General features: G+C 35.4%; 1 protein-coding gene across 3 annotated transcripts in view; it reads left to right on the top strand.

Moving 5' to 3' along the window:
* Positions 1-15,971, top strand: part of Eaat1 (Excitatory amino acid transporter 1) — a 341,314-nt gene extending 325,343 nt beyond the window's left edge. For 2 of the 3 annotated variants that reach the window (XM_067141369.2, XM_067141367.2), the window contains exons 8-9: positions 2,432-2,566; positions 13,052-15,971. In XM_067141369.2, coding sequence (XP_066997470.2) covers positions 2,432-2,566; positions 13,052-13,235 — 319 coding nt within the window. In that variant the 3' untranslated portion in view covers positions 13,236-15,971. The remainder of the gene's footprint in view (positions 1-2,431; positions 2,567-13,051) is intronic. The other variant, XM_068226272.1, reaches the window with a different exon arrangement.
* Positions 15,972-19,443: the final 3,472 nt, after the last annotated feature.

Genomic DNA, 19,443 nt, shown 5'->3' with positions numbered 1-19,443 from the left:
CTCGATATTTCCATTATTTACCCATGGGTTAGAGAACTGTTTCCAAGTTCTACTAGTCCATTACACTTGCATCAACTGGAGCAGTGATGTTCAATTGTGACTATGAAGCTTTCCTCATATTTTCAAGAAAATGTTGATTGGAGTATAGTATTAAAAAGACACTATAATGGAAAGAAAAACCTCTATTTTTTAAATATTCATGCTACATTTATTCTATGCTTGATATTAACAGATGTGGTTTTATTTTCCTACATTTACACACTCAGTGAATATACAAAGATATGTGGTTGAAGCGTGCAAGCTACAATTTACACTTTCTTGGATGGTAATGACAGAATTTCCATTAAGGAAAGTAAGATAGCTGTTATTCAGTAAAAATACATAATAACTTGGCAAGTTTTGTGCTTGATTTTGCTCAGTGTTGTAGTGTTATGTGATTTTCCCTGTTCTTTGAGTTTTTGAAAGCAGTATTTAAAACTTATCTTCAAACATTTTAATTTGATCATCCTATACAACAGTCTCATGCCAATAAGCATGTTTTGTTTTGTAGTACATTATAGGATTGTCCACATTTTGCACGGTCTCTGGCTTGCACAAAAGAAAAAAGTTCTTTTCACTGGTTCTCTGCAGTCAGATTCGGCAAGGTCCTTTGTCTTTCATTAGCTTCTGCCTCTATTTCCGTACTCATGGCTTGGAACATAAGACAAATGACTGTAGGAAGGGAAATGTTAAAGTTGGATATTGCAGCAGTGATCGAGACTGACTGGGAGACCTTTGCCTGGCACTGACCTTCAAAGCCAGTGACAAAACCACGCTACAGTGACTGAAGCACACACTCACACTGTGAACACTCACCAGCTGACTTATATCCTGTGTACCTGCTGGACGAAAAGCCCAGTGTGAGCGAGACTGTTCTGCTCCCAGAACAAAACCTTTAAAATATACTGGCAGGAGGCATAAACAATGCCAAGTTTCTCATTTGTAGTTTTAATAGTCTTCAAGAAAAGAGTGGTTGTTCTGCACTTTAAATTTCAATGTTGCTGCTCCTGCCTGTACATGTGCCAGCTGGCTTGCGGCCAAATGCGTGCTTTGAATGTAAACAACAACACATCACCTAATGCAGTCTTCTTTTGCACCCATCTTTTGAGTTCTTCAATGCTGTCCAACCAGTCTGCAAGGCCACTGGCAGCCACATTGCCTGAGCTCATGCAAGACACACAGCAATGGTAGCAACGTTGCGAGACGTAATTAGGTGATTCACGCACCATTTCTGGCTTCATTTCCGGCTAAATGTGTGCATTCACAAGAAATAGACCGGCATGCTGTTGTTAAGAATACTTTCACATTTCCCTCTGTACAGTCGTTTGCCTCATGTTCTAAGCCATGAATGCGAAAAATCAATGCAAATATTTGACAATAATTATTTTTTCTCGACTTAATGGTGCTTTGTCCAAGAAAAGTGTCATACATGTTTTACTATATGTATCATGTAGAATAATCTCACGGAGTGTGGTGGTACCGTTACCTTCTACCCTGTATATACGGTTTTATTTGAAGGTGGAATGAAGTTTCTTTCAAAGACATTATTCTATCAATCATTCACCAATGACGTGTACTTAGGATCATAGCCCACATGGAAGAGTCCCTATCAGTTGGTTACCTAGTCTTTTCTTAAATGATTTCAAAGTAGTTGGACATTCATTGAACATCTCCCTTCATAAATTATTCCAGTATCTAATTCCTCCTCCTATGAACAAATATTTGCCCCAATTTGTCCTCTTGCCTTCTAACTTTGTCTTCATCATTCCTACTTTCAAAAACTCCATTAAAGTTTAGAAAGCTACGAACGTCATTCTATGCCATCTCTCCGCTGATAGCTCAGAGCATGTCGCTTAGTCAAGCCGCTCATCTCCTTATAGCAAGTCTTCCCAGTCAAAGAGTTCCAACATTTTCGTAATACTACTCTTTTGTCGGAAATCACCCAGGACATATAATGCTGCTTTCTTTTGGATCTTTTCCAGTTCTCAAATCAAGTAATCCTGGCGGGTCGCTATACACTAGAACCGTACTCTAATTGGGATCTTACCAAATTACTTATATGCCCTCTCCTTCACATCCTTACATGAATGATTAAACTACCTCATTTCTCACGTTGCATAGTATGTCTCATTATACAGTTACCATGAGTCTTGAAGTTTCTGTATTACCACATAATCTGCAACGGGGCTTTTTAAGGTTACAATTAGCCTTCTGGTTGATGGCTTTTAAAAATCTTACTTCAGTTTATCCTAGATATTTCTGTGGTCGCTGTAACCACCGAGCTCAATTTGGTTTTGGCTAGGGATTTAAGGCCGGATGCTCTTTTGATGCCTCGTGATTTTTAAGATGAATACGTGTTCTAGCAGTAATAAATATTTTATTCTGTGTGTAGCATAACTTCAACTGCTGCTAGTATTGGCGCAGCTGGCATCCCTCAGGCCGGACTTGTCACAATGGTGATGGTTTTGGATACTGTTGGCCTACCTTCAGAGGATGTGACCCTTATTATAGCAGTTGACTGGTTGCTGTAAGTATCTTAAACAATCACTCTTAGATGTAATATTATGAATTTACTGAATGATGGTCATTAATATGTTCTATTTTCACAGCACGTATATGACAAACATGCACCGAAGAGACAGATTAGAGTGTCCCGGAAACCTAATCCATGGCTAAACTCTGAGGTTAAAAAGATGATGTCTCAGTGTGATGCTCTTTTTCGACGCTACAAATGTACTTGTGACCAAACTGACTATGATAATTACAAAAAATTAGGAATAAAACTGAACAAATGATACATAACCTTAAATTTAAATATGTTCATCATTGAGTACGTAACTTAAATACGGCTAGTGCCTGGAAGCACCTCCGAGCTATGGGCATTGGTAGAACGAGGGAAAAGAACCAGGCACCCGACATTCCGCTTGATGAGCTGAACGAATATTTCATGGAAGGCAGGATTCAGTCTAATCCTCTTAACAGACAGCAAACAGATAACGGCCCATCACTTGTCCCTCAAAATCGCCCTTGGTTTGCTCTTCGTACAGTCAGCACTAATGAAGTTAAGAAAGTCCTGTACTCTTATTAAATCTAGCGCGAGTGGGGTCACTTTTATACTTAATATTATTGGTGTTGTTCTCCCCATTCTCACCCATATCTTTAATTATAGTCAGAAGAATGGCACACCACCAACAATTTGGAAATCAGCTAATATCATCCCACTTCCTAAGAACTCAGGTTCATAACTTTTATCTCATTACCATCAAATTTCTGTTCTTCCTGCCCTCTCCAAAGGACTAGAACGGTTGGTACATGTTCAAATACAGGAATACCTGCACTCTCACTCCCTTCTGGATTCGGAGTTGCTATTTGAAGACGCATAGACACCAAGGCCAATAATTACACGTTCATTACCAGTTATTACTGTACGCACGGGTAATTTACATGTAACTACGCTCGTTGACTCCGGAGCGCAAGCCTTTCTGATCTCTGACAGACTTGTGGACTCACTGAAAAATCAGAGCAATATCTTGTTATTACCCACCTGCAGCGCAGATTAAAGTAAGAGGGATAGTCGCTGACAAAGCTATTAAGTGTAAGTCATAGGCATTTTTGGAATTTGAAATAAATAACCAGTCATTTGAGCACATCTTTCTGGTGGTATCCCGCCTTAATTTAACTTCATTCTTGGAGAAGATTTCATGATTAAATGTAAGGGGACGATAGATTATGATGCCAACCTCGTGAAATTGAAAAATGATTCCGTAGAACTGCAGCTGGTAGGACGAGAAGACATGGAGGTTCAAGAGAATGGAGCCCGCTTCGAAGAAGCCGGTGGTGACTGCGATGAACCCGCTGTAAGCGAGGAAGCGCCAGCCGTAGCAGATAGTAGAGGGGGTGACCAGGAAGAGGACGGAGTAGAGTCCCTACTTGATGAAAACTCCATAATAGGTCCAGATTATGTGATGTCAATAGCCAGTGTAGTTGAAGTCCCGGAAATCTGATTGAAACTAGAGGAGGCTAAAAATGAAGTCCTATAAAAAATTTCATGTGTGTTCGATGATAAACCTGGAGAGATAGCTGGTTATGAGTATCATCTAAACGTGACAGACTTATCCCCTTACATATATCTCAAAAATCGAATATGTTAAGATGTGAGAACTGGTATTTGGAAACTCCTTTAAAAATAAAGTAACATATACTTTTTTGTTTTCAGAAAAGCCACTTAGTAGGGTTGGGAGGGCGGGGGGAGAAGTGAAAAAAGGAGTTGAATTCTTTTTATAAGGATACTTATATCTCAAAAACTGAAGATGTTACAAATGTGAAAATTGGTATTTGGAACTTCTTTTAAAATAAAGGAACATGTATTATTTTGTTTTTGGAAAATCCACTTAAGGAGTGCAAAGAACTAGAAAAATAGGTGAACTTTCAAAATGCATATATCTACAGTATTTCTCAAAAACTTAGCATGTTACAGATGTGAGAATTGGTATTTGGAATCTCCTTTAAAAATAAAGGTATATGAATTTTTTCTTTTCAGAAAAGCCAATTAACAGGGTTGGGAGGGGGGGGGAGAATTGGAAAAATGAGTTGAATTCTTTTTATGAGGATACTTATATTTCAAAAACTGAAGATGTTACAAATGTGAAAATTGGTATTTGGAATCTTCTTTAAAGATAAAGAAACACGTATTTTTCGTTTTTGGAAAATCCACTGATGTGGGGGGAGGGAGGACTGATAAAGGGGTTGAATTCTGTTTACGGGTATACTTATATCTCATAAACTGAAGATGTTACAGACGTGGAAATAGGTATTTTTAATCTCCTTTAAAAATAAAGAAATACATACTTTTTGTTTTATACTTGAGAGAGGACTGTTTCTTGCATGTAGAGTTCTGTGTCGCATGTTCCAGAGTTAACTCTGCCAGTAGTCTGGTCATCTTAGCTACAAAGGCAATACCACAGACGTGGTTTACAATGAGGTTCTGGGGTAAATGAAACTACATTTTTTGGTGAGTTCTTATACTTTAGGAATTTTCAGATAATGTCTTAGTGCAGTACCGAGGAATGATTACTTTTATCAAATCATGAAATCAATGCGAGCAAAGCCACGGGTAACAGCTAGTACATATATACATAACTTACAGGAAATATGATCTAGATAGTCCCTACTGAATTATAAATATTAGTAATTCTTATATAATCCGTCTTCACTTAATCAATTCTGTAATTAAATCAGTTGAAGCTATAACAAATGAGACGGTGGGTGGCAGTGATTATTGTCTTAAGGGGAGGTATAATAAGACAGCTATCCTCTCTCTGAAAGAGGTTATTAGGTTAGGGAAGATTGGGAGCATTGGAATAATCAAGATTTACTATAATGAAAGAGGAATGTGGTGTGCTTCAAAATGACCACCCCGAAACTAGATCTGCAAGAAACAAACACAAGTACAGTATCAGTTTCTTTCTATCCAGTGAGATGATTTTTTCATTTTTAAAGTATTATGAAGTCAGTTCAATTGTGTATAATTTTATCATTACATAATGGACACCCAACATTCAAGAATTCAGTACTCTAACTTCTTACTCCCACATTCTCAGTTCCAGAGGCATGTGGTGAACACATTTGTTACCCCAGCTGCAAAAATGTTTTTAAATATAAGCAATCACAGCCCCACTACACTCTCTAAAGTCAACATTACCATACTGCAATTTTTGCAGAAAGGTCTACCTGAGAAAGGCCTTTCAAGAATATTTTCAACCACAAACTCGCACATATTTCCATATTGATATTCACGGCAGTGACGACACCATCATAACATAATCTACAGCAGATTTTAAACAATGTACTTACAGTCTCACCCGGTGATACTTCGCGATAGTACAGCACAATCATGGTTTTAAAAAAATGCACTGAGAATAACTATTTGTTTTTAACTTAAAAAGCCTAACCTAAACTGAATCAGCAAAATTTAATTGGTATTTTACCATCCCCAAAGTGTTATACCGGTAGTTTCACTCGCTTACCGAGTGTATGAGCATCAACGACAAATGAGGGAAAATATTCGTTTCATTGTATAACACTCATTATATTCATGAAGAATGGCACAGAACTCATGGAAACTTTACCTATTATCTAAGAGGAACACTGCAAATATTCACTATATACTACCATCACAGACAATCAAATGCAAATTCTTTTACTTCACACTTAGCTCTGTGTTCATGCTGGGCAACCTAAATATTTTTCTGCAGCTATCGGAAAACGTAATGTACACGTGACTTGCTCGAAAAAACTTTCAAGAATAAAATACATTCTTCTCTATTACAATTTATTTCATAAACTGGCTCTATTTTTATTAGCAAGATGATTTACAAGTGGCTGTACTGTTAACATGTTCATTTTTTCTTGTAGTCTCTAGTGTGTGGCGCTGAACATTTCGAGTGTCAAGTATTAAAACTAACATACCTTTCCCAAGCTTGTTGGCCTGTCAACGTAAATTGCTGTCGGGGGAGGGCCCACAGCCCTGCCCCGCTCCCAGGATAGGGAAGCTTAAAGTGCATGCATCAACCATGCGACCTAAATTTCGCTGGGGTAGCTGCCTTTCACACCAGCAAGGAAACCCAGCTCACTGGAGAACATGAACTGCGGTAGAGCAAGCGGATTGTCGAGACAGCTGTACTTGGCTTGGCTTAGATATTCGCAGCTTTTTAAACTTTATAAAAAGCGTCCTAAGGAATAATAAAGAAATGTAAATACCAAGTTATTTACCCCAGCAGCGGTGCGGTAGATGGGGTTCAGTGCACACCACTGTTCAGTTCTTAATGTTTGTAATTCATTCCCATTATTCTCACAGTTTCCTTTAAGAGTCTGTGGTTGGAGAATCTAGACTGAGGTCACTGGCAACTTGGACGAAGTAAATTTTGGTGCTCTCTTCCTGTAACTTATCCCCTGTATTATTTTGTGAAAATGTGAAACAATAATTGCAATGAATCACAAAAAAAGGATTAATTTATTTATTTATTTATTTATTTATTTATTTATTTATTTATTTATTTATTTATTTATTTATTTATTTATTTATTTATTTATTTATTTATTTATTTATATATTTATTTATTTATATATTTATTTATTTATTTATTTATTTATTTATTTATTTATTTATTTATTTATTTATTTATTTATTTATTTATTTATTTATTTATTTATTTATTTATTTATTTATTTATTTATTTATTTATTTATTTATTTATTTATTTATTTATTTATTTATTTATTTATTTATTTATTTATTTATTTATTTATTTATTTATTTATTTATTTATTTATTTATTTATTTATTTATTTATTTATTTATTTATTTATTTATTTATTTATTTATTTATTTATTTATTTATTTATTTATTTATTTATTTATTTATTTATTTATTTATTTATTTATTTATTTATTTATTTATTTATTTATTTATTTATTTATTTATTTATTTATTTATTTATTTATTTATTTATTTATTTATTTATTTATTTATTTATTTATTTATTTATTTATTTATTTATTTATTTATTTATTTATTTATTTATTTATTTATTTATTTATTTATTTATTTATTTATTTATTGTGGCAGGAGGATATATTACAAACCATCACTGGCTTACAACAGTTAAAGGTTCTAAATATAAAACAAACAAACAAACAAACAAAAAACAAACAAACAAACACATACATATAATACAACACAGAACAGCTCTTTTCAGTGCTAACCAACAAAGGACCTAGGACACTATCTGCGAATGCTACAACTAAATACAGGGTGCAATGTGCAGATTTAGAAACACCGCCTGACAAACGAAATTGTATATTGCCTGTGAAGCGACCTGATCGAATAACTTCACTAGCTGATAAAATGACTACAGCACAATATATTAAATTATTTTTTCAAATTATTTATCAGAATGACCAACCCTCTAATGCTCATATACCCATTCACATTTTCTCCAACCAACCTGTATAGAGGGTATAAGCAGATCTAAAAGCAACTACCTTAAGAGAATGCTAAATGAAAATCAAATAGACGTATTTCTGCTTCAAGAAGCACATTGTGAAGACCAAAGTCAACTTTGCTCCAGATGTAAGTTACCAAGGCTCAACCTTGCTGCGGCTACCTTCCATAAAGGCTATGGCACCTTAAAATACATCAGAATTAACATTAAACAGGTAAAGACTCTTGGTATCTTTACAGATGACAACATCTTCACAAACTGAATTAATTCATTAACATTATCAATCAATCAAGACTGATCTGCATTTAGGCCAGTCGTCCAGGTGGTAGATTCCCTATCTGTTGTTTTCCTAGCCTTTTCTGAAATGTTTTCAAAGAAATTGGAAATTTATTGAACATCACCCTTGGTAAGTTATTCCAATCCCTAACTCCCCTTCCTATAAATGAATATTTGCCCCAATTTGTCCTCTTGAATTCCAACTTTATCTTCATATTGTGATCTTTCCTACTTTTAAAGACGCCACTCAAACTTATTTATCTACTAATGTCATTCCACGTCATCTCTCCGCTGATAGCTCAGAACATACCACTTAGTCGACCAGCTCATCTTCTTTCTCCCAATTCTTCCCAGCCCAAACTTTTCAACATTTTTGTAACGCTACTCTTTTGTCGGAAATCACCCAGAACAAATCGAGCTGCTTTTCTTTGGATTTTTCCAATTCTTGAGTCAGGTAATCCCGGTGAGGGTCCCCACTGGAACCATACTCTAGTTGGGGTCTTACCAGAGACTTATATGCCCTCTCCTTTACATCCTTACTACAACCCCTAAACACCCTCATAACCATGTGCAGAGATCTGTACCCTTTATTTACAATCCCATTTATGTGATTACCCCAATGAAGATCTTTCCTTATATTAACACCTAGATACTTGCAATGATCCCCAAAGGGAACTTTCACCCCATCAACGCAGTAATTAGAACTGAGAGGACTTTTCCTATTTGTGAAACTCACAACCTGACTTTTAACCCCGTTTATCAACATACCGTTGCCTGCTGTCCATCTCACAACATTATCGAGGTCACGTTGCAGTTGTTCACAATCTTGTTATTACTCTATACAGAATAACATCATCTGCAAAAAGCCTTACCTCTGATTCCACTTCTTTACTCATATCATTTATATATATAAGAAAACATGAAGGTCCAATAATACTGGCCTGAGGAATTCCCCTCTTAATTATTACAGGGTCAGATTAAGCTTCGCCTACTCTAATTCTCTGAGATCTATTTTCTAGAAATTTAGTAACCCATTCAGTCACTCTTTTGTCTAGTCCAACTGCACTCATTTTTGCCAGTAGTCTCCCATGATCCACCCTATCAAATGCTTTAAACAGGTCAATTGCAATACAGCCCACTTGACCTGAATCCAAGATATCTGCTATATCTTGCTGGAATCCTACAAGTTGAGCTTCAGTGGAATAACCTTTCCTAAAACCGAACTGCCTTGTATCGAACCAGTTATTAATTTCACAAACATGTCTAATATAATCAGAAAGAATGCCTTCCCAAAGCTTACATGCGATGCATGTCAAACTTACTGGCCTGTAATTTTCAGCTTTATGTCTATCACCCTTTCCTTTATACACAGAGGCTACTATAGCAACTTGCCATTCATTTGGTATAGCTCCTTCAAGCGAACAATAATCAAATAAGTACTTCAGATATGGTACTATATCCCAACGTCTTTCTTATATCCCCCGAAACCTTATCAATTCCATCCGCTTTTCTAGTTTTCAACTTTTGAATCTTTTTGTGAATGTCATTGTTATCATATATAAATTTGAATACTTCTTTAGCATTAGTCTCCTCCCCTATCTGGACATTATCCTCGTAACCAACAATCTTTGCATACTACTGACTGAATATTTCTGCCTTTTGAAGATCCTCACATACACACTCCCCTTGTTCATTAATTATTCCTGGAATGTCCTTCTTGGAACCTGTTTCTGCCTTAAAATACCTATGCATACCCCTCCATTTATCACTAAAATTTGTATGACTGCCAATTATGCTTGCCATCATGTTATTCTTAGCTGACTTCTTTGCTAGATTCAATTTCCTAGTAAGTTCCTTCAATTTCTCCTTACTTCCACAGCCATTTCTGACTATATTTCTTCCCAATCTGCACCTCCTTAGTCTCTTTATTTCTTTATTATAATAAGGTGGGTCTTTACCATTTCTTAGCACCTTTAAAGGTACAAACCTGTTTTCACATTCCTCAACAATTGCTTTAAACCCATCCCAGAGACTGTTTACATTTTTATTTACCATTTTCCACCGATCATAGTTACTTTTTAAAACTGCTTCATCCCTGCTTTATCAGCCATATGGTACTGCCTAATAGTCCTACTTTTAAGACCTTCCTTTCTAACACATTTATTTTTAACTACGACAAAAACAGCTTCATGATCACTAATGCCATCTATTACTTCGGTTTCTCTATATTGCTCATCTGGTTTTACCAGCACCACGTCCAGGATATTTTTCCCTCTAGTTCGTTCCATCACTTTCTGAATCAGCTGTCCTTCCCATATTAGCTTATTTGCCATTTGCTGGTCATGCTTCCTGTCGTTCGCATTCCCTTCCCAACTGACATTTGATAAATTCAGATCCCCCACTACAATCACATTCCTTTCCATGTTGTTTCCCACAAAGCTGATTATCTTATCAAATAATTCTGAATCCGTATCAGCGCTACCCTTTCCTGGTCTGTACACTCTAAAGACGTCAAGTTGCCTATTATCTTTAGAAATTAGCCTTACACCCAGAATTTCATGTTTTTCATCCTTAACTTTTTCGTAGCTTACAAATTCTTCTTTCACCAGAATGAATACTCCCCCTCCCACCATTCCTATCCTATCTCTATGATACACTCTCCAGTTCCGTGAGAAAATTTCTGCATCCATTATATCATTTCTCAGCCATGATTCAACTCCTATTACAATATCTGTAAATATATATATCTATTAAATTACTTAATTCTATTCCTTTCTTTACAATACTTCTACAGTACAACACTAACAATTTTATGTCATCCCTACTTGACTTCCAGATCTATGTACCCTTATCACCGCTCCCTAGACAACCCCATTTTCATGAATGTATCTCCCTATTACCCATCCAAACAAATTTCCTAACTTACACGACCACTGCGGTTTAAGTGAAGGCCATCTGAGCGCATATCCCTATCACCTATCCACTCATTAGGATTATAATTTTTGTGTGGCTATTGCTAGCCTGGTGCATCCCTTGTAAGGCAGACTCTCAGACAAGGGTGGACAATGAAGCGTGAGGCCAGCGTTTCTTTATATGGTGTTTCCACCTTGCCCACACATGTTCAATGGTGTTCAAGTCTGAAGCTCAAAAGACCCAACTGAGTAGTACAATAGAGTCCTGCACATCTGCTTGTGTTGATTGGGTAGCTGACTTGCACAAAGTATATTAAGTGCTCTCTCACACTTGAAACCATAATATTCTGCAGAATGTCCAAATAATGGTCCAATGTGAGACGGTCATCTATCCGATGAAGCAATCCAGCCCCATCAGATGATGTCACCCCAACACGACATAAGAGAGGTGGCCACTGCGTTAACACTTGGCTATATATTTATTGTCATATCAGGCTCCCTGTGGCCTGTAAAAATGAACTGATCTGACCTTTGCCAGATTGAAAGAAGTCTTGTCAGAGAAAAATCACATGAACCCAATTATGATTTAACTCCATCTTGTCAAAGGTGCACCAATTGACCATCTGTTCATCGGAGAGAGAATCTTTGGAAGCAGCATTTCTGTAGTGGAGTCGTGCATCTCATAATTGTTTACGGACCATGTATGGACATCCAGGAAAATTGGTCGCTTGCATGAGCTCCGTCGAGTGTAAGAACCAGTTCTCCTGTGAAGTTTCCACTAACCTGTTGTCTTCTTCCAGAGTAGAAACCCGCTTTAAACCAATGTCTAATGTCCCCTGACACCTGCCACAATGTATCCATCTCTGAGCGGCCCTACGCAAAACTCCACACAGAATTACTACCCCACAAATGCTAAAATTGATGTGTCGGACAAGAGCCAGCACTTGCTGTCTTAATGCGTGTGAGCAACGTGACATGTTAGAATAAAGGGAAGCATTTACCATCGGAGTTAGCTCGGCCAGCCTTGGTGTGTTCATTGCTCAACATCATCACAGTGTATTCATCTGGGAACAAAAAGACCTAGCTGACCCACTGTACTACATGGGAACATGCTATGTGCTTATAATTTCAAATTTTGTTTTTCAAATCCTCCAACAATATAACTGTTCTCAAAAGCATATGGCAACTGCTTGACCCGTTATATCCACAAGTAAAAAAAATTAAATAATACAAGAGAAAAATATATTGTTATGATTCCCAGGAGGATCAGAACTGTGGTTTTTATAACCACCGTGGCTGAATACTCAACATACATACTAGAGGTGAGCAGTTAGAAGAATGAGGTTATAGCTAGTTAGGTCAAATATACATAACTGAATAGCTGGTAGGGAGTAGGGAGTAGGGAGTGTTAAAAGTAGATCAAATTGTCTGTATGCCAATTATATAAAAAATACGTTATTTTAAAATCTAGCCTTAGAGGTACTTGCTCTTCCACCCCTTAAAATTCTGCACCCTGGAAATTTTCTCAGTCTGCTTAGTTATAACATGGGGCCTGTTGAATTGTCTGTGGAGCTTTGTTAATTTTCTCCATGTAGTGATTTTTACATCTTTTTTAAAAATATCTTTTTCCATACATCAGGTTGTTAAAGTGTTATTTTTGCTCATCTTTTAGCTATTATCATTGTTGTTCCCTTATTAATATGTTCTTAATGATACACAATAGCACAGTAAACAAATATAATATGTAATATATGATCCTTGTCAATACCAGTCTAAATTCTTGATTCTAAATCTGAACCCTTGTTTTAATCTGCTCTCAGGGATCGTTTCCGTACAACCATCAATGTTCTGGGAGACTCTCTGGGTGCGGGAATTGTGAATCACTTCAGCAAATCTGAGTTGAATCTGCTACCTAACGTTCCTTTGGCTGATGCTGAGAGGCAGGAAACACAAACTGGAAAACTTAGCTCTGAAGAGGTTGAGTGGAATACAACTCCTATGTGATCCATACTTTTTATTAGAGTGAATTCAAGTTCAAAGTTATTTCTTTTGTGCTTTTGAAAGATCATGTCATGTGATTAGCATTACCTTCAAGTTTTACATGTTATTAAAACAAGTGAAGACATGTGCATGATGTGAGAATTTGACTTGCAGGAGGACAACTGAACAGCCACATGGAATGAGAGCAGGACGAGACCTAACATCACATGGCAGAGAGGGAACAATATGCTTATTTCCCATTTATTGGCCCTATCTACATTTACACATTGTACTTAGTGTGGATTAATTAAATTCTAACAGGATACTTATTACCACAAAAAAGTCAAATATACAATGACATCAGGAACTGATCAAATAATATTCTCTTCCATTCTAATGCCTGAAAAATATATTATATCTTGGATGACGTGAAAACAAATGTTTCTCAATTTGGTCAATATTATTGGGAAAGACAAGAAAACTAGTCATATGGTTTCCGAATGATGCAGTTAAATTTCTGAATTTTGTAATTTAAGTAAAGTTATCATCTGGACTTTTAATATTTAAAATATTGTTTATTTGTTACAAAAGTAAAATGCCATATTTAGACAGACAGAGAGAGAATGAGAGAGTGCATGCGTGTGTGCGTGTGTTTGTGATGTAAGTGTTATCAGTCAGGCATTGTTCTAGCTCCTCCCTTCATCTTACCCTTTGTCTTTATTAGTTACAAATGGAAGAAAGTTTAGATTTGTAATAAAATAGGAAAATGAAACTTATTTTCCATTCCAGAAGCAAGCAACAATTATTTTATGAATCATATGTTCAATTTTAAGTATTTATAATTTTTTGAAATTATCCTTCTTTATTAATTCCATTGAGCTGTTACCTCATACAAAGGTTTGCCTCCTTTCATCTTATTCTTTGTCTTCATTAGTAACAATGAAAGAAAGAAAGTCGAGATGTTTAATAAAATGCAAATGAAAACTTATTTTACCATTCCAGAAACATATAACAATTATTTTAATATTATATGTATAATTTTACACTTTTATCATTTTTGAATTATTACTTTATTCTTCTGTATTAATTCCAGTGAGCTTTTAGCTCATACAGAGATTTATGCATAGCTCAACCATTGAGATATTTAGAGTTTCATAGGCTATCATAATAGAGGATTAGAAGAATGCTGATGTCAAAAGCTATGGAGTTTATACTACCAGGTATACTACAGGTTATTGTTGCATTCTGTCAAAGAATACTGACTTAAAACATGTATAAATGAGTGTGGGCTTATAAGTTAGGTGCTTGCATACTAAGTAAGTATTCTGAGTAACAATAATCACTCCATGTTCATGTAATATAAATTACTATGAGTAAATAATTTTTAAAATATTTTATAGACAACTTATCCTTTTAAAGAACACAAATGGTTGTAAATATATTTGAAGTATATAATGGTGACCATTTGTGCTAAATATTGTATTTATTTTCAGTCTATAAGTTATTTTTTAATATCTTCCAATGGTGGTTGAGCTAATCTAATAAAATTAGATTCCACTGCAAACGTATTTTCACTGAGTAATAGCTAGCTTTTATCTTACAGAAATATGAATTTCACTTATATAGTACTTTGATTGCTATAATTATATGATGCAATAAATATCATTCTTAAAGTGCATTCCATTTTGGATTGAAAATAGAACATAAATCAGCTTGTTTCTCCTATTTAGAGGAATTTCAAAAGTAAATCTTTATCTGTACCCAACACAACCTTAGAACAATGCCTGTATACTGTGGTATCTCTTATTTGGTGGTGTTCAATATAATGTACATATGGTACTGTCCATTGTGTACCATATGTTAGTCTACTCATATAAATTCATGAAACCAACAAAATTGAATAGGCTATTTTGTTCACTGTATGTTCTAATGATGTCCAAAATGCTCAATGAAAATAAGGTACAAACTTATTATTAAAAAAGTTCACTTTAAAATAAAATTATATCAGTGAACTTTTCATAATATATATAAATATAACTCATCAGAGATGAGAAAGTTTTATCTAAATATGTTGTAAAAACAAAGCCACACTATGAAGTGCAGTGCACAGGGCTCATAATCAAGTAGTAGCTTGTGCTACCAGAAACCAATGTTGAATAGTTATAATAGCAGACAGTACAACATAATAGGCCCCATTAATGTCACTGCTCATATAAAGAGAGTTCTCTAGCAGAAAGATTTATCCATAACAGAAGGATCATCATCAGAAAATAAACAATTCCTTTACAAAACAGATCATGTATGATAAAGAAGAACATGCATACACAGTAGTCTGATATGCTCCCTAATGTAGATGATGATAAAAAAGAAGCTAAGCTGCATCTGTAAAGCAAACAGGGGCACTATTGTTTAACATGGAAGTCAGACTAAATTCTGTACAATTTCTATGCTATAAGTATTCAGAAAAGTAAATTCAAGCTCCTTACATGATCTTTATTTTTTCTCTAAGAATGGGAAAACATACAAGTAGAATGGTTACATACAATAGATACATCCTTTCAAATAATGTACTTGGAGGAATTAGTTTGCACATTTTCTACTAACTGGTGTCACAAAATGTAGTATAACTTAATTGAGCCCAAGTGTGGCTTGCCAAAAACTAAAATGCATATATGTATTCAATTGTTTTATTCAAAGAAGTCCTTTACACAATATGGTGCTACATGTATTTCATTATGGAATAAAAATCTTGTAAATAAACTTTCATTTTAAGTTAATTTCACCCACCAATCCCATTTCCTATTGGCTCTGCATTTACTCTCCCAAAATAATGCTCCGCCTCATTGTAGAGAAGCATAGAAGGGTTATTTATGTTGCAATTTAGTGCCAAGAATTCTGTTGATTATGCAGAATTGCACCTTTTGATTTAAACAAGATTGTTATCATCAAGTGTGGCCCTTGACTTGAAATGACAGTTCTTCATTCTGATCACCTCATTCCACCAGAACAGTTTTATAAATACTAGGTGAGATGACAAGGCAGTACAGATTGTATAGCTGTAAGTTTGCCTTCAGGAGACTGTAGGTTTGAACTCCACTGTTGGCAACCTTAGTATGGTTTTCTGTAGTTTCCCATTTTACATGAGACAAATACTATGCTGTACTTGCATTATGGCCTTGGCTGTTTCCTTCCTATTCTTAGCCTTTTCCTATAGCCGTGTTACCAAAATTCTATCTGTGTTAGTACGACATTAAACAGCCTGCAAAAAGAAAATTAGTTTATTCTATATACATATAAAATCATCAGACAAACCAAACATAAACATTTTAGAAATACCTTACAAATGATAGAAGAGAGTTTTAACAAAAAACAAATAACAATCACGAGATTTTTATAAAACCCTTGGCAAATAAATATCTTTAAAAATATGAGCCCTCAATGTTAATGCTGAGAGATAAATCATGAAGGTTAACCCATAGTAATCAAGAAAATGCAGAGATCCTCGCAGAGACATTCAACAAACTTTTAAATTGCGATGACGCACTGGAAACATTGGAAGTAAATACTGACACAGCCGTTTTAACCACCTCAGATCTAATAGATCCTCCAACTATCAATGAGGTAGAATTTGCAATTAGGGAACTAACTTAAAAAATTATAAGGCGTGTGGTGAAGACCTAGTCTTTGCAGAAATCTGCAAAAATGTAGGGAAACCAGCAATCATAAATTTACATCAGCATCTAGTCAAAATGTGGATCACAGAGAGAATCCCAGAACACTGGACCTCAGGTGTGATCCATCCATTACTCAAAAAGAAGATAAAACTAATCCAGACAATTACAGAGGAATTACCCTTTTGGACTGCACTTATAAAATGTTATCCTCTATAATTTACAATAGGATAAAAAACATTCTGGAACCACAGCTTGGAGAATACCAAGGAGGATTTCGCCCATACAGAAGTTGCCCGGACCAAATTCTCAGCCTGGAACTAATAATGGAATATTACAAACACAGAAATAAACCTGTTTATTCATTAATAGATTTCAAAAAGGCTTATGATAGTATACACAGATCCACTCTTTTAAAAATACTCAGATCAGATGGCCTTCATCCTAAATTAACAAAAATTATTGAACTAACTTTAACCAACACAATTTCAAAGGTAAAGTTCAGGGGAGAAATGTCAAATGCTTTTACAATAATTATAGGCCTCAGACAAGGTGACAGATTATCCCCACTGCTCTTCAATGTGGCTCTAGATTACATCAAGAAAATTTGGCAAAAAGAAAACTTACCTAAAATCAAAAATCAAAATTGGAGCAAAACACTCAGTAAGGACAAACGACCTAGGGTTTGCAGTAGATTTAGCTCTTTTAGCCCTTTTCATGGAAGAAGTCCGTGCTCAGATCACCATTCTCCAGAAAACTGCATTAAAAATAGGATTACAAATATCCTTAGAGAAAACTGAGATCATGCCAATGAAACCCCTTGACATAAATGGTCATCATAAATGATCAAAAAATTAACATAGTCCTTCAATTTAAATACTTTGGAGAAATCATTATGCACAACTTAAGTGAGAAAGCAACATGGATGAATAGAACCAAGAAAATAGAAAAAAGGCACAATTTCTAATCTGGTCAACTTGTAACAAAAATGCTTGTCAATATACACTAAGCACCAACACTACAAAACTGTAACTTTGCCCGAAGCCACTTAATCTTACAAAACCTTGTTCCAAATTAAAAATGAAAGAAACTGATCAGCTCCTCAAAACTGAAAGAACAATTATTAGAACTTACATAAATAAAATATACCAGGTTGAAGGAATCCTCCCCAATGAAACTGTCTATCAAGAGATTGACACAGTTACCAGCATGATGAAGAAGAAAAGAATCTCTTGTTTCTTTCACATCTTACAATTACCAGAAAACAGGATTTTACAACAACTAGTGATGAGAGATCTGGGAAAGAAGGCAGGAGGGCATTGTATCAAAGAAATCCAAGAGGATCTCAAAACAGCTGGACTCGAAATTACAGATGCAGAGAACAAGAATAAAATTACCACCCTTCTTAAGAATCACAAATTTTAAACTGAAATGGTGCACAGAAGGCTTGTAGATATTTCAGACGAATTAAGAACATTGCGATCAGAACGAATGAAGAAGAACTGAGCAGATAAGAAGTCCGTGCTCAGATAACCAGTCTCCAGAAAATTTCATTAAAAATAGGACATGGAAGACTCAAGTGGTCCAATGTGGCCAATAAAGTTAATATATATTGTAACCATAAAAGTTTATTTCGATGGCTAGCTGAACACAAGACTCGGCACAGGGGTGACCAGTCCTTATCTGACTTGTTACAGAGGAGAGGGAAGTAAGATAAGTATAATGGAATGCTATTTTTTTAAAAGTTTATTCATAAAATAAAGTCAGAATTTAACATCACCTCAGCACAGCAGTTACAATGGGCACTTCTCCTGGGGTTGAACTGGTCCTGATACATTGCGGGGTCGCAATGTCTGCTCATGGTGCCACCATCTTCCGAGCCTGTCACGAATATCTAGAAGGTCTCGAATATCTCGGAGGTCTGGATGGACTAGGAGCACTCGTGGTCTTGGTTGTAACACGGCACTGGGGTATAAAATGTATTCAAAGTAATTGATCTGCACAAATGAGATTAATGTTAGTAGCGATCTTTAACGAGTCACAAGCTGCACTCAATTGTCTTCATAGTGGGATATCACTAATTAATTAGAAGAACACAGTGAACTGGCTTGACAAGCGAAATGCTTGCCTTTTTTTATTTGGTATCCCCAAGAAATTGTAACGGCGAATATCTTCCGTAATTTTCAACAGATCTCTTTGAAACTTGGGGGTCATGATTACAAAGCGTAACTCAAAATTAAACCTGTGATGTATTAATCACGTAAAATAAAAGTCACCTTATTAAAGTTAAGTTTGAGAACATTATCGGAATAACAATGTAGAAAACAAGGTATCCCCTTTTGACACACAACATCAAAGGAAAAAGAATAAGTTCCGTGAATTTAGTCCCGTTCACTATCGAAAATGGCAAAAGAAAACACTGTCCTTCCCGGAACCTTCCTGGGTTCGACACAAGTCTTATCGGGATAATTAAGGAATGTTAAATACACCAGATCGTTTAAATACTGTACTGAGTTTATGCTCACTTAAGAATCTGGTCACTTGTAAAATAGAATCAAAGT

This window comes from Anabrus simplex, chromosome 2 (assembly GCF_040414725.1).
Source record: "Anabrus simplex isolate iqAnaSimp1 chromosome 2, ASM4041472v1, whole genome shotgun sequence".
Taxonomy (NCBI): Eukaryota; Metazoa; Arthropoda; class Insecta; order Orthoptera; family Tettigoniidae; genus Anabrus; species Anabrus simplex.
This window is presented reverse-complemented; position numbering and strand designations above follow the sequence as displayed.